The sequence below is a fragment of a genome, unplaced genomic scaffold (genome assembly GCF_019419815.1).
Source record: "Pyrus x bretschneideri cultivar Hongxiangsu unplaced genomic scaffold, Pyrus_bretschneideri_v1 Contig13, whole genome shotgun sequence".
In the NCBI taxonomy this organism is placed as follows: domain Eukaryota; kingdom Viridiplantae; phylum Streptophyta; class Magnoliopsida; order Rosales; family Rosaceae; genus Pyrus; species Pyrus x bretschneideri.
Window position 1 is genome coordinate 7,601,026 of NW_025999424.1, and position 13,112 is coordinate 7,614,137.

A 13,112-nucleotide genomic window follows, 5' to 3' on the forward strand; every position below is an offset into this window, starting at 1 on the left:
TATTGGTTCAGTTTTAGTTTGATGGTTAAAAAACCGAATTGAATGAATATAAATTAATATATTTTTATTTATTTATTTATGTTGGGTGTTTATTTCCAAGTTCGATTCCAAATGAACTATTAGTCTAATTTCAATCCAAGGTTAAGTAAATCTAACTTTAAGCCCAAATATGTTGAAAGTCTTATTCCCCAAATTTTTTTTTCTTCATTTCCTTTCAAATTTCTAGGTTCAAACGTAAAAGGAAAAAAAAAAGAAAAAAACTAAAACCAAACTGAAGAACAAATTGCAAAAACCAAACCGAATTGTAATTTCAGTATAATTTTCGGTTTTGGAAAAAAAAACACTGAATGAAACAGAACCCACCCCTAGTAGAGATAGAGATAAGGTGTCATGCTTTGATAACATGTGGGTGAGTGAAGAGAAAAAAAAAAAAAATTCCTTTTGTGCGTAATTTGCTGAATATCCATAATATTTTCTTTTCTATTATCTCTGTTGACTTGTGAATAGAGGCATAAATCATCTTTTCACTCTCTTTTAGTTGATAATGAGAATCTGTTAATAGATAATATAAATTCATGTGAAAATATATAAATTAGTTGTAGTTATTTCAGTACTCAAGTCTAAGTGTTTGTAAATGCAAGCAAAATACTAATCCATTTTCATGTGATGTAAACTTAATACTAAACGTGTTATCGTACACGTGAATTAGGTTAGTTGATCAGCACATTGCGTCCGGCCATGAATGCACGCTTGATTGTTCACCGTCGTAGTTAAGAATATCGGAGGGCTGAACCAAAAAAATCAAAATTCAATCAAAGTTCAACAACTTGGCATGTGAAGCTCGTGAAAGTATTGACCGTGTGACCAAAAATTCCAAAACTGGCTGCCCATCAAGAGCCAAAGACGTATCTGGATGGTCAATCAGAATAAAGTTCACACAGCACCCGTGCCTGAATCCAACATTTCCAAATATTTCTCAAACCAGAAACCCTTTTTTTCTCCCCAGAACAAGGAACTGAGTTCATCGCCTATGCCAAACAATTTTACCAGAAATCACATTTCCCATGAGGTACAATATCAGAGTGTATCGAAGCTAGTGAGAAAACATGTGAATATGTACTTGACTGGCCTTTAAGAGATTCGGAGGCACGGATGCCGGATTCAAACTCAGTTCCCGGTTCAGGCAAGCAAATCTATCTCAACTTTAATGACCGATTTGTAAACGTTCAAAATGTTGAGGTGGATTTAGGCAGAAAGAAAAGATTTACAGGTTGTTTCTAATGACATTTAGTATGCATTACTATGCCGAGAAAGCTCGTATCCTCAACAACATGATATACTCAGCAATCTGAAAAACGAAACAGAAAATGCAGCAGGATTGTTGATTATACAAAAGCCCATTTGGACATCCCTCTCTATGAAGCAGCAAAATGTCGAATGATACATATCCCAATCTAAACTGAAATTCTGAAGGAAATTCAAACAAAGGAACGTAGTGCCAAATTACTAAGGTAGTCAAATATGTAACAGCATCCAAAGTGACATTGATAAACCAGCACAGAAATTTTACATATATAGTTGAAAACAGAAGGATTATCCAGTGCCAAACAAAGCATTGATTACTACAATGGAACATCATAACAAAGAAAACTCCAAATTACCAATGAGGATTAGTGCCCTCCCTTGCAGCAGAAGGTGATCTCGATACGATACTAGCATGGCTTCCGAGCCTCGACACACTCCGTCCACCTTTAGGAGTAGTAAACCCTGGACTTGAACCTCGGTAACTGGCACGAAGAGTTTCATCAATAGAAGACGAGGACTTGCCCATTGCATCTCTTACAAACTTCTGAGCAGCAGGGGAGAGTGTCCGCACACTTGGACTGGCACTGCCACCTCTAGAAGGCGATGGCAGAGGTGGCTTGTGAAACAATTTTGACCTTTCCCTCAATTTGCGTGCAGCTTCCCTTGACAGCGAGTGAGCCTTTTCGTCTCTTACAGGCGGGCATGGGATCCTATATTGAGGCCCTTCACTGCCACCAATATCAACTGGATTGTCCTCAAGATCCAACCTCAGAGGTGTCCCTTCAATTTCACCCCATGTAATAAACGGTGATTCATCAACACCCGGTGCAGGCGAGGGTGTCTTCACAAAACGATAACCATTATCCGCTTTCTTCTCCGATTCCACATAAAACGGATTGGGCGTCTTTCTCAAATCATCCAAATCATACTTCTTCAACTTATCCCCATCTCTATCCATAATAACTGGGGTTGCACCTGCAACTGTGGTATAGAGAAACTCAGCCATAGCGTCCTCCTTTGGCCTGGAATCCATCGTCTTCCCATTAAATCGCGTGTTGGGTCGATTAATTTCCTTCTCCAAACTCTTCATCCTATTCGCACGTTCCTCCTCTGTCAAGGGAGCCTCACCCCGATCAGCTGGATGGTACATCAACAAATTCTTTGCCGTATACTTCCACCCATCCAATGTACTAGGCGGCTGATCCGACGTCCCATACCCATCTGTAATCCTATCCCTCTTCACATCCTCAATCGATTTAACCTCCTCCTTTTCGCCTTCCGTCAAATACTCATATCTCTCCTTCCTCTTCCTATTCACCTTCTCCAAAATATTCGAAAAACTATAATTGTCCTCACTCGTATACCGCCTTAAAAACTGATCAAGCGACAATGATCCCTCCACGCTATCATCACCGCCGCTTGACCCTACCTCACCAGACAATCCCACATTCGAAGCACCCGGGGTTTTCGGGGTTTTACCATCAAATTCATCGGCAGGGGTATAACTACGCATAAAAGTCGAACCTGGGGTTCTACCATCAGGGTCAGGATTATGAGTTACCTTCTTTCCGCGGCGCTCGATGATCTTCAACTGGGCATCTCGGATCTGAATCGGGTCGCGGGTCTTGATCGCTTCGAGCCAGTCGAGGCGGTCCCGAAGCTTGGAAATATCGGGAAAGAAGTCCCTTTCGATGATCTTCTCGATCGCGGCGACATAGGTGTCCTCGTCGAGGACCTTGGGATGGCCTTTAGGGTTCTTGGGTGTGATTTGGGTGGAATTTGTAGGGTTTTGGACGGAAGCATCAGAATTTGCAGAGGGCGAAGGGGATGAGAGGTGGCGAGGAGAGTGACCCGGAGTGAGAAGCATTCTGCTTCTGGATTAGGGTTGGGATTTGGGACGAGGAGATGGTGGGATTGGAAAGGGGAGAAATTGAGGGTTTTGGCAAGAATTAGGGGACGAATTTTGGGAATTAGGGTTTGAGGTTCGGGTGTGGATTGGATTGGATTTGGAATTGGGGCTGATTTAGGAAGGGACACGAAACGCGTGCGCATGTGTGTGGCGGCGTATGTTCTGACGCGCGTAATAAAGTATTGCCGGTAGCTCCTGGCAACTTGTCTTAAATGGATTTTTTTTCAAAAATATTTATTTGCTTTATTATTTATTTTAACAAAAAGAAAATAAGTTTTAATATTTTGGTCTAATTATACTCAAATTTCACTTTATTTGAAAGAAGATATATAAGTTCAAATTTTATAAATAATAATTGTTGAATAAAAAAAGTTGCTTCAATATATCTTTAAACACACAGTTTCTAAAATTTTAGCAATAAATATCGATGAATTTCAACAAAAAAAATTATTTACTCGAAATTCACCTTTCGTTTATGTGTTATACAATTACAAGAAACTATAATTATATTTTTTTGGAAATTTCTTTAAATTGTATCAAGTATATTATCCTAACTCTTTAATTAAATGTAACTCTCATATGAACAGAAAATAGAGCAAAAGTGTTTGCAACTACAAGAAAACGTGATATTCCTCTATTGAGTCTGAATGTTTTATTTTTTTATTTCATATAGAGAGAACTTAAACCAACTTTTTACTTCTTAGTGATCTTCTATTCACAATATTTAAACGTGTCTCAAGCTCAATATCTCCTTTCCATCAATTTTAAAACCAAAATCAATATTTAAACGTGTCTCAAGCTCAATATTTAAATTTTTTTTTCGAAAATATTTATTTGCTTTGTTATTTATTATTTATTTTAACAAAAGAAAATAAGTTTTAATATTTTGGTCTAATTATACTCAAATTTCACTTTATTTGAAAGAAGAAGATATATAAGTTCAAATTTTACAAATAATAATTGTTGAATTAAAAAAAAAAAGTTGCTTCAATATATCTTTAAACTCACAGTTTTTAAAATTTTAGCAATAAATATTGAGGAATTTCTACAAAAAAAAATTATTTACTTTAAATTCACCTTTCGTTTATGTGTTATACAACTACAAGAAACTATAATTATATTTTTGGGAATTGCTTTAAATTGTACCGAGTGTATTATCCTAACTCTTTAATTAAATGTAACTCCTATATGAACAGAAAACAGAGCAAAAGTGCTTGCAACTACAAGAAAAACGTGATATTCTCTCTATTGAGTCTGAATTTGTTATTTTTTTATTTCATATAGAGAGAATTTAAACCAACTTTTACTTCTTAGTGATATTCTATTCCCAATATTTAAATGTGTCTCAAGCTCAATATCTCCTCTCCATCAATTTAAAAACCAAATTCAAATTAATGTCATTTTGTCTTCTGGAAGCATAAGATAGCAAAAAGAAAATATAAAATTTTCTACTTTAAAAATGTTTTTTATTTTTTATTTGTTTTTTTAGTAAAATATTCGGTAATTCAATTAAAAAATGATTTTAAAATGGGCCCCGCTGCACGGCGTAATTACAACACCCTGGAAGTGGCGTTATCACGGTCCAAACTCCAAGAAAAAGCCTATGGCCCACGTGCTCAAGATTCGTACGGCTTATAACCAATCAAACCGCCGGACAGCTAAAGGAACAAAGATTCTTCCGTGCACCTAATCACAGGTAACAAATATCTCTCCTCCCCCTCTTTCTCTCCCCCCATCGGATTAGACTTTTGGCAAAGACTCAGAGAGCTTCGACTCGTTTCTCTCACTGCCACCCAGCTCCTCCCTGCGTCGCGCCAGCTCAATCACCACCGCCGACGTGATCTACGGCTCTGATTCAATCTCCGCCGCTGGCTTCCTGCGGAATTGGAGCAACTGATCGCAAAATTTATAGGGTTTGTAGTTTTCTCTTTTGGTACTGTGTGTATAGGGTTTGTACGAGTTCCAAAATTTATTCTTTTGAGATTAATTTTTTATTTTTTTTTAATAATGGTACTGCTTTTTTTTTTTTTTTTTTTTAACCTAATTGACCTGAAATCATGGGCTTTGATTTTTTTTATTTGTTTTGATTTTTTAATTATTTGTTGTAGTTGTAGCTCTTGATTAGCATATGCTCTGTTTGGTTGCTGAGAAAGTGCTAGAAAATTGCGTAATTGAGTCCGTAATTTTCCATTGCTTTAGTTTCATTTTCATGGAACCTCACGGAACTGAGCTAATCATTTAACTCAATAGTTAATTTGTTAAAAGTTATGAACTTGTGTTTTTTCGAGCTAAAATTTATATTTCTAGGTAAATTTTGCGTGGTATTTTTCTAATTTTTTTGTTCTCCCTTGTAAAATATGGACAAACAGAAGTATTGAAAATTTTGGTAGAGCACGAACATCCTAAAACCGTATCAAAATTTGAAACATTAGTGGCGAAACTGATTCACCTGCTCAAGTAATATGCTTAACCAAATTAAAACAATACGGATTAATTCATATACACGCGTCCGCACACATAGAAAACTCATCCATTCACATTAATAACTGAGGACTAGGAGGAGTGTCGTCTGTCATTTCTTTTTAAAACGGCAATTGTGGTGTTCGTGATCTTCATTTAACTATATTGGGACATTACCTTGTGACTGCTCTGATCTATTTTGCAGCTAGCAAGTCCTGAACGTGCCGTTCTTGTCCTTGCTTTAAACGATCAGAGTTGAACAACCTGCTGCATTGGCATTTTTTTCAAGGGCAAGATCAACTGTGATGGTGTCATCCTGAGCTGAGTTGTAGGGTGTGATAAAGAATCAAGTTCACATGATTTCTCGAGGGGAAGATGGGACAGATAAAGTTGCTTCTGATGTAGTACGGAAGAAAGAGAGTTCTGATAGTGAAATTAATGTGCCACATCAAACTCCTAATAAAGGGATCTGTCCGTTGCAATCAGATCATAAAGGAACCTGCTCAATTGCTAACACCTGAGAAAGCGTCACAGGTGCCTGATGGAGTTGTTAGTGCATCACAACCAAATCAAGAAGGAAGTGCTTCCTCTTTAACATCTGAGAAAACCCCACAAACCCCTGAAACCACTGCACTTGCCTTGCGATCTGGTCAAGAAGGAACCACTCCATCTACTACACCTGAGAGAGTGTTAGACGATGGTTATCACTGGAGAAAATATGGCCAGAAACATGTAAAGGGAAATTCATATGTAAGAAGTTACTACAGATGTACGCATCCAAAATGTGAAGTGAAGAGGCAAGTGGAACGTAAACAAAGTGGCCAGATAACAGATACCATATACTTTGGTGAGCATGAACATCCTAAAGTCCAAGGTGTCCCAGCAGCTGTTAGTTTTGTTGTGTCCATTGTTGACGACGAAAGACCAGAAGTGGTTTTGGAAACTGATGGTGAAGGTGAGAATGAATCTTAGTTGTTATCTGATTATGGTTCTTACAATGCCAAATCTTGTTTAATTTATTTGATGACCTTGTTTTTGAAGATAAATCGTCCAATGCGCATGGCCACACATCTAACCAGATTGAGCCAGTAGATCCCCCACAGCTTTCAAGCGTTGCAGTTACTGAAGCCGTGCAGGGTGTGCACGCTCAGTCAAATAGAACAAGAGATGGCGATCCTGACCCTAAAAGACAGTATGTTCTTGCAATAGCTATTTTGAATTTTCCTTTGCACTGGTATATAACACTTACCTTTGTTTAACTGATATTGAAAAAATAAAAAATATATCAGGAAGAAGGCAAAACATAAAGGCAACTCATTACCCGTGGTTGTTCAGACTTTGAGTGAGGTTGATATAGTGAGTGATGGGTACAGATGGCGCAAATATGGGCAGAAATTAGTGAAAGGCAATCCAAATCCAAGGTATAATCAGTTTGATGCTTCCATGTATTGACGATTTATATGAGGCATGCACCAAATTTCCACTCTGCTCATTGGTTTGGAATTACAGAAATGCACTGATCACGTCTGATAGTTTCACTGCTATGCAGACTAAATTTCATTACGAACTTTGGCCTGAGAGCTGATTTTATCAGCTGATATGAAATTTAACCCCTAATCTTTGTGCTCGATCTGGTAAAGAAAAATTTTAACTCATCATTAGCAAGTTTGCAATCGCTATCATTAAACTGCAAATGTAATATGATGTGAAAGTATTTTACACGCTATATTCCACCCATGATCTGATTCTGGACTATGGACAAAATCGACGTTGGAGTCTAATGGTGCAAGCCAATGTCTGTCATGGTGCCTTTTTAACAATTTCATCAAAAACCTGTGCAGTCTGAGACTTGCATGTGCAGTAATTGCGTTGATCACATAGGACATTCTCTTTTTCTTCTTGTAACTTGCGTATGCATCTCTAGTCTTGTATCTTGCTCTTGGGATAAACTGGAAGAATTAGATATTTCTACTTCTAAGACAATAGTGACTACGTATCTTTGAGCTTTGTTCAAACATGACCTGCGTCTTGTTTTATTTAGTTTGGTCTTGTTTGGTGTCAATGTCATATAATGATGTGAACGGAATCAATTTGTGTTTCAAAGTTTTCAGTTAATCTCGTTGGCATTTTTTTTATTTGTCTTACTTTCTTTGGTATACTGTGTTGCTGACTCTGCTCTGCTTCTGCACTTGCATTATGTAGGAGTTACTACAGATGCTCAAATCCTGGATGCCCTGTTAGGAAACATGTAGAGAGGGCGTCTCATGATTCGAAAGTGGTTATAGCCACATATGAGGGGCAACATGATCATGATATGCCCCCGACAAGGACTGTCACCCATAATACAGCAGCATCCAACGTGTTTACGACAGCCCGCATTAGTGAGTCTGCCACTGTACCCAAGGGGAATGCTGTACGCTGCGAAACTAGCCCAGAACATGAAGTTAAACCAAGCAAGCAACGGAATGATGAGTCAAAAGCTAAATCAAGTGATGTTGCTGGCTCCGATATGGTCGTTGATTCTGATCTGAGCCCCAAAAGAACACTACATGAGAAGTTGGTTGCAAAAGCATGTACCACAAAAGAAAGCGAGCCCCCTTACATGGTTGTTTGTAGAGCAGATCAAATGAAAACTCTTGAGTTGGGAATTAAATCAGAAGGCGATGATATGGTTGTTTGCGACAATCTGCGTCCAGAAAGTAATCCATTGGAGCAAGAAAAGCCGAAAGCAGAACCCGTTGATAGTTAACCTGCAATGCTGGATCTAGATTCATCGACGCCCTAAATAATGTATCAATGCATCAGGACAGGGCCTGGAGCTAGGGTTTATCTTATTCATTGTTCCTCTTGTTTTCGATTCGGGAGAGGATGCTCTGGTGGAATGCCAATAACGATCAACAGCGGATTGGAAAATTAACAAAAGTTGTGTAAATTATTTATATAGACTGAATGACCTCAGAGATGTAGAGATTAGACTAAGGAAGGAGGACTCATGTCATGTTAGTACTTATATATGAAGGTTGTATCGCATAGTGTACTTGAATAATTCTGGGCTTGTGATATCGATTGTTGCGATTTAAACGCTGTAGTTTACTAATTGTTGCGATTCAAGGACAATGGTGTGCTTCCATTCCGCCGCTCGGCCAACGGAGTTAGCACGAGAGGAAAGTGTAGTGTTTATACACAATCCAAAAAAGTACTAACTTAACATCCCATATCATTCCGATCTACGGTTAGGCCGGGACGATCGATACTAGAGAGAACAAAATGAAACTTGGCTTAATCTGAAAGGAAATTTTGTTTTGGTCAAAAGTTAGGTGGGGTTCAGAGAGGGAAAGGGGGTGGGGAGTCTCGAACGCGAGAGAGGAGGGCCACAAGAGTGCTTGATTTCTGCTATGGCACTAACCCTCCTCGAATGGACAAAATTCATAATCTGACCTAAATTAATGTGCCTTAAAACCCAAGTAATTAGAGTATGATGAACATGGAAAAGAAATCTCCCAGTCCTTTCCTTCAGTTCTCTTTATTTGATGGTATTTAGACTTAAACTTCCTTAAAAAAAGGAAGGAAAAAAAAAAAACATTTGGCCAATCCAGGCCAACTCTCTCTCTCTCTCTCTCTGAGACAACCATGAAATGGCTCCTTACAACAGTTGGCAGCTTACAATTGTACGAACACATGAAAAAACATGTTCTGTTCTCTAAGCTTGCCTCACCTCCATTCGGAAAAAGAAGCATCAATTCGTGCTCGGTTTGCACCTCCATGCGCAAGAAGCAACCAAATCTCTGTTCTTCCAACCAAGATAGAGTGCTCCATCTCGCTCTTCAAGTCGATATTTGTCTGAGTAGTTCTCTAGCAGCGTCTTGATGGTGGCATTTACCAATGAGCTTAGAGGGTATGGTGTAAATCCAGCCATTGCGAAGCGCAACCTCCATTTCCCAACAAGTTCGTGTCTTTCCACCCTCTCAATGCCCTCACACGCTATTATGTTAACAACCTCCCTAGCCAAGCAGTGTTGCTCCACATTGATCCGCTCCTTGTGATCCCTCGGAAGAGTAACATCAATTGACTCAAACATAGCTGTGTAGTAATCTAGAGTTTCTACAAAGCGTGGATAAAATGCAGCAGTATTTGTGTTAGATTCTTGCTCAACAAGGGTCACCACTTTCGGAGACAAGCTCTTAACCAACCTCAACAGCCTATCCCGATGGTTCTGAGTGCTGACACTTTCATCTGGCATGCGGTGCAGCATGAATGCAAAGTTCATAGCCAAAGCCTCCCCAGGTCGAACGCCAAGATGCTCCAGCTGAACGTCGCAGCCAGACATGGCTGCAGCATGAAACTCAAACGGCACCTTAAACAACTCAGCAAGTTTAGACAGCCTCTTTCCCACAATATTTAGTCCTCCTCCACGGGCATAAGCTGACATGGAGTCGTCAATACCTGTTATACGGATATGGGGTGGTCCACCAGGTCTGGATGCAAAAGCCTGGATTAGAGTGATCCACTGACTCCCCTGACCAATTTGGAAATCAATGATGTGAACTCGGTTCTCGTCCTTCATGGCTTCTGCAATGGCTCCATTTGCAGACATGTACCCAAACTTGAAGTAGGGACAAACCTCATAAAGAATGTGCATGTAAGAGAGGAGCTCAGAACTCGCTGGTTCTTTGCATCTCAGTGCTTTGTAAATGTTACTCCCTGAGGATGCCATCCGTGCAACTAGTCCTTCCAGCAAGTATGCCCCCAACCTCTGAATCGGTTCACCTGAAACTGATACCATCTGGCGTAACTCATCCTTCATCCATTGTGCCATTAACAGATCATTATCAGCTACTGCTTTTGCGAAGAAGATGAGGACTTGCTTCAAATCCTTTTTAGAGATTGTTTCCATAATCTGTCCCCAGCTGTCCGTGTCTGGCAGGGTATTGCTCGCTCCATTTGGGACATTGATGCAATAGTTATCAAGAATATTCGAATCAGGACCCAGCATTACAGTTTCTAATTGTTTCAGCTTGTACTTGAAGTCAGGTGCATCATCAGTTATGCAGGATCCACTTATCGGAGGGCTGTAGGTCTGGTCAGGGGAATGATACCGCTCAGACGGATACGAATGAGAGTCTTGCTGTGACATTGGGCTTCCACTAGGTGAGAAGCTGACATTTGATGGGGAGTTATAAATGGTGTAGCTACCATCAGACCAGGAAGACTCCAAAGTGCAGTAGCCGAAACTCTGCATTGGGAGATGGGTACTTTGGCAGCTCTCGTTGTAGTGTAGCTGGGGGTCCAAAGTTTGGAACCGAGGCAAGCAGTAGGCTTCTACTTCTTGGATTGGCTGATAATGCAACCGGTTTGACATCCCTGAACTTCTTTGCTGCTTCGATGCTTGCATTGAAGAGTAGTCTGTTGCCAAAAAGTGTCCTTCTATATGTGTTATCCAAACTTCGTCAGAGCTGTAAAGGAACCTTTGAATTCGCTTGCCAGAAGCATTATCTGTATGACAATAAGAGACCTTGGTTACACAGATATATGGAACAAAGAGGGCACGACATAATACAGAACCAGCATAATCTGCAGAAAAAAATAACGAGATCTGTGCAATAACGCAAAGATGAGTGAAAAGCATGAGGAAAAATGATAAGATTTAGTCATTATGCAATTCGGAGTTAGGAGAGGCTGAAGTGGAGTTCTTGTAAATGGAAAAGACGGTGCATGATAGCCTAATAGTTCACTAACAATTTTAGTTAGAGAACAATTAAAGAAATTTGCATTAGCAAAATAAAGGTAAATCTTTTGAGAACAATTTCACAATTTCAACCTCAAACTTATTGATCTCAGCAGTTAAGAAAGCAAGTACAAAACCTGTTGTTTTAATTCCTTGGTGTTTCCAACCTGGAGTTTATTCACCAATAATCCAGTATAGCAAGAATGCAACCACAATTACACGGCCAGATAAGCGTATGTAAAGTGAAGAAAAACGCTAACAAATCGTAAAAAACCTATATAAACAGAAAAAAACATGTGAAAAGAATCTAAAATGATGAACATGACACATGAAAACCGGTAGAGAACCAATCCATCCAATCCATCAATATGATTATGCAATTAAAGGAGATTAAAAAGTTTCAAAAAACAGAAATTGACAATGATCATACAATTACTGGTGCAAAATTAGCCTAATTTCCAATAAACTATAAAACCAAATGATCTCAAATCTCCACGGTAAACTTCCAATTAACAAGATTAGCTATTCTCCCAACAACTCTCTTCTCTAACCCTTTAACCACTCTCTATTTCCACATTCTTTCCATTTCGACAACGAAAAAAAGTACGAAACTCTCCAGCCAAATGAATCACAAAAGAAATAACCGCGGTGAATTCAAATTAATACTTTAACTATAGAATCAGGAAGTTAAACAAAGAATGACCATTTCACCACCAAATCATCATCCCAAAGCACTCAGGAAAACAGAAACAACTTAGTGCTCGTTTGGAAGTGCTTCTAAAATGACTAAAAGCGCTTTTGTTAAAAATATGTTTGGAACCAATCCTTACGAAAAATGCAAGTGAATCCTGGAAACGCACACAAGAAGCACATAACTAGTGCTTTCTGCTGGAAGCACTTCTAGTATTTTTTAAACCCAAAAATATTTTCACTAGAAGCGCTTTCAGTCATTTTAAAAACACTTTGTAACGAGCCCTTAATTTTTGGCTCCAACACCATTGAATTCGAACCCAAATTTTCGATTTTTGAGAAACCCCATTGGTTTTAAGCCAATGATAAAGTTTGAAACTTTCCACAAACAATCAAATGTATAGTTCATAAAGCAAAAGGGCCACCAAATCTCAACAAAAACAAGAGTTTCATACTTGAAGCTTCAGTCTTTCCAGAAAGAGAAAAAAACATGGATATCGAAACCAGAGCTCCATGAAATCCACCAAAAGGAGAGCAAAGTTTGTATATAATATACCTTAAAGCAACATCACCAACCCATTTCAAGTAACAGAGAAACCTCCATGAAAACACAACTCAGAGCTCGAAACATTCCCAAAAAGGAAATGACTGGTTTGCAACACCAACAGAATGGCCAATTTAAAACAGAGGATTTGAATGGAAAAATTAGTAAATGATGACTTCCAATTTGAAAATACCAAGTCTTTGGTTGAAAGGAATAGGAATACCTTGTTTGAAGGAATTTGAAGATTGGAATTCCACCCCAGACCAGTCTTTTTCTGACAGTGGGAGTGACTCGGTGAGAGAGAGAGAAGAAGAAGAAGAGAACCCACCTGTGGAATATAAAAAATTCTGATTTACAAAAAGCCCTTTAAATATTGTGAAATTACATTACTACCGGGGGGATTTGTTTGTCTGCAAGTTGTATAACCCTTCACTGCAACAACCACATGCTCCATGTCCAACCTAACACCTAAAAACCAG

The 13,112-nt window shown here is 38.9% G+C and overlaps 3 protein-coding genes across 5 annotated transcripts; 1 reads left to right on the forward strand and 2 right to left on the reverse strand.

Moving 5' to 3' along the window:
* Positions 1–1,520: 1,520 nt before the first annotated feature.
* On the reverse strand, positions 1,521–3,381 carry LOC103955053 (splicing factor ESS-2 homolog). The gene has a single exon (XM_048579251.1). The coding sequence runs from the start codon at positions 3,170–3,172 to the stop codon at positions 1,658–1,660; it is 1,515 nt and encodes a 504-aa protein (XP_048435208.1). The 5' UTR covers positions 3,173–3,381; the 3' UTR covers positions 1,521–1,657.
* Positions 3,382–4,918: 1,537 nt separating this feature from the next.
* Positions 4,919–8,720, forward strand: LOC125474972 (WRKY transcription factor 1-like). Its single transcript, XM_048579256.1, is given in 6 exon segments — positions 4,919–5,127; positions 5,880–6,171; positions 6,173–6,629; positions 6,716–6,866; positions 6,964–7,095; positions 7,877–8,720. Coding segments are annotated over 5 exon segments (1,428 nt in total). The 5' UTR covers positions 4,919–5,127; positions 5,880–6,030; the 3' UTR covers positions 8,424–8,720.
* A 422-nt stretch (positions 8,721–9,142) lies between these two features.
* Positions 9,143–13,112, reverse strand: LOC125474971 (scarecrow-like transcription factor PAT1). Of its 3 annotated transcripts, XM_048579254.1 has the most exons (3): positions 12,857–13,112; positions 12,646–12,737; positions 9,143–11,167 (listed from the first exon to the last, which is right to left on the reverse strand). In XM_048579254.1, the coding sequence occupies exon 3, from the start codon at positions 11,064–11,066 to the stop codon at positions 9,411–9,413; it is 1,656 nt and encodes a 551-aa protein (XP_048435211.1). In that variant the 5' UTR covers positions 11,067–11,167; positions 12,646–12,737; positions 12,857–13,112; the 3' UTR covers positions 9,143–9,410. The 3 variants fall into 3 exon arrangements, with proteins under 3 accessions (XP_048435211.1, XP_048435209.1, XP_048435210.1); XM_048579252.1 differs by lacking the exon at positions 12,646–12,737 and having other exon boundaries at positions 12,857–13,111; XM_048579253.1 differs by lacking the exon at positions 12,857–13,112 and having other exon boundaries at positions 12,646–12,846.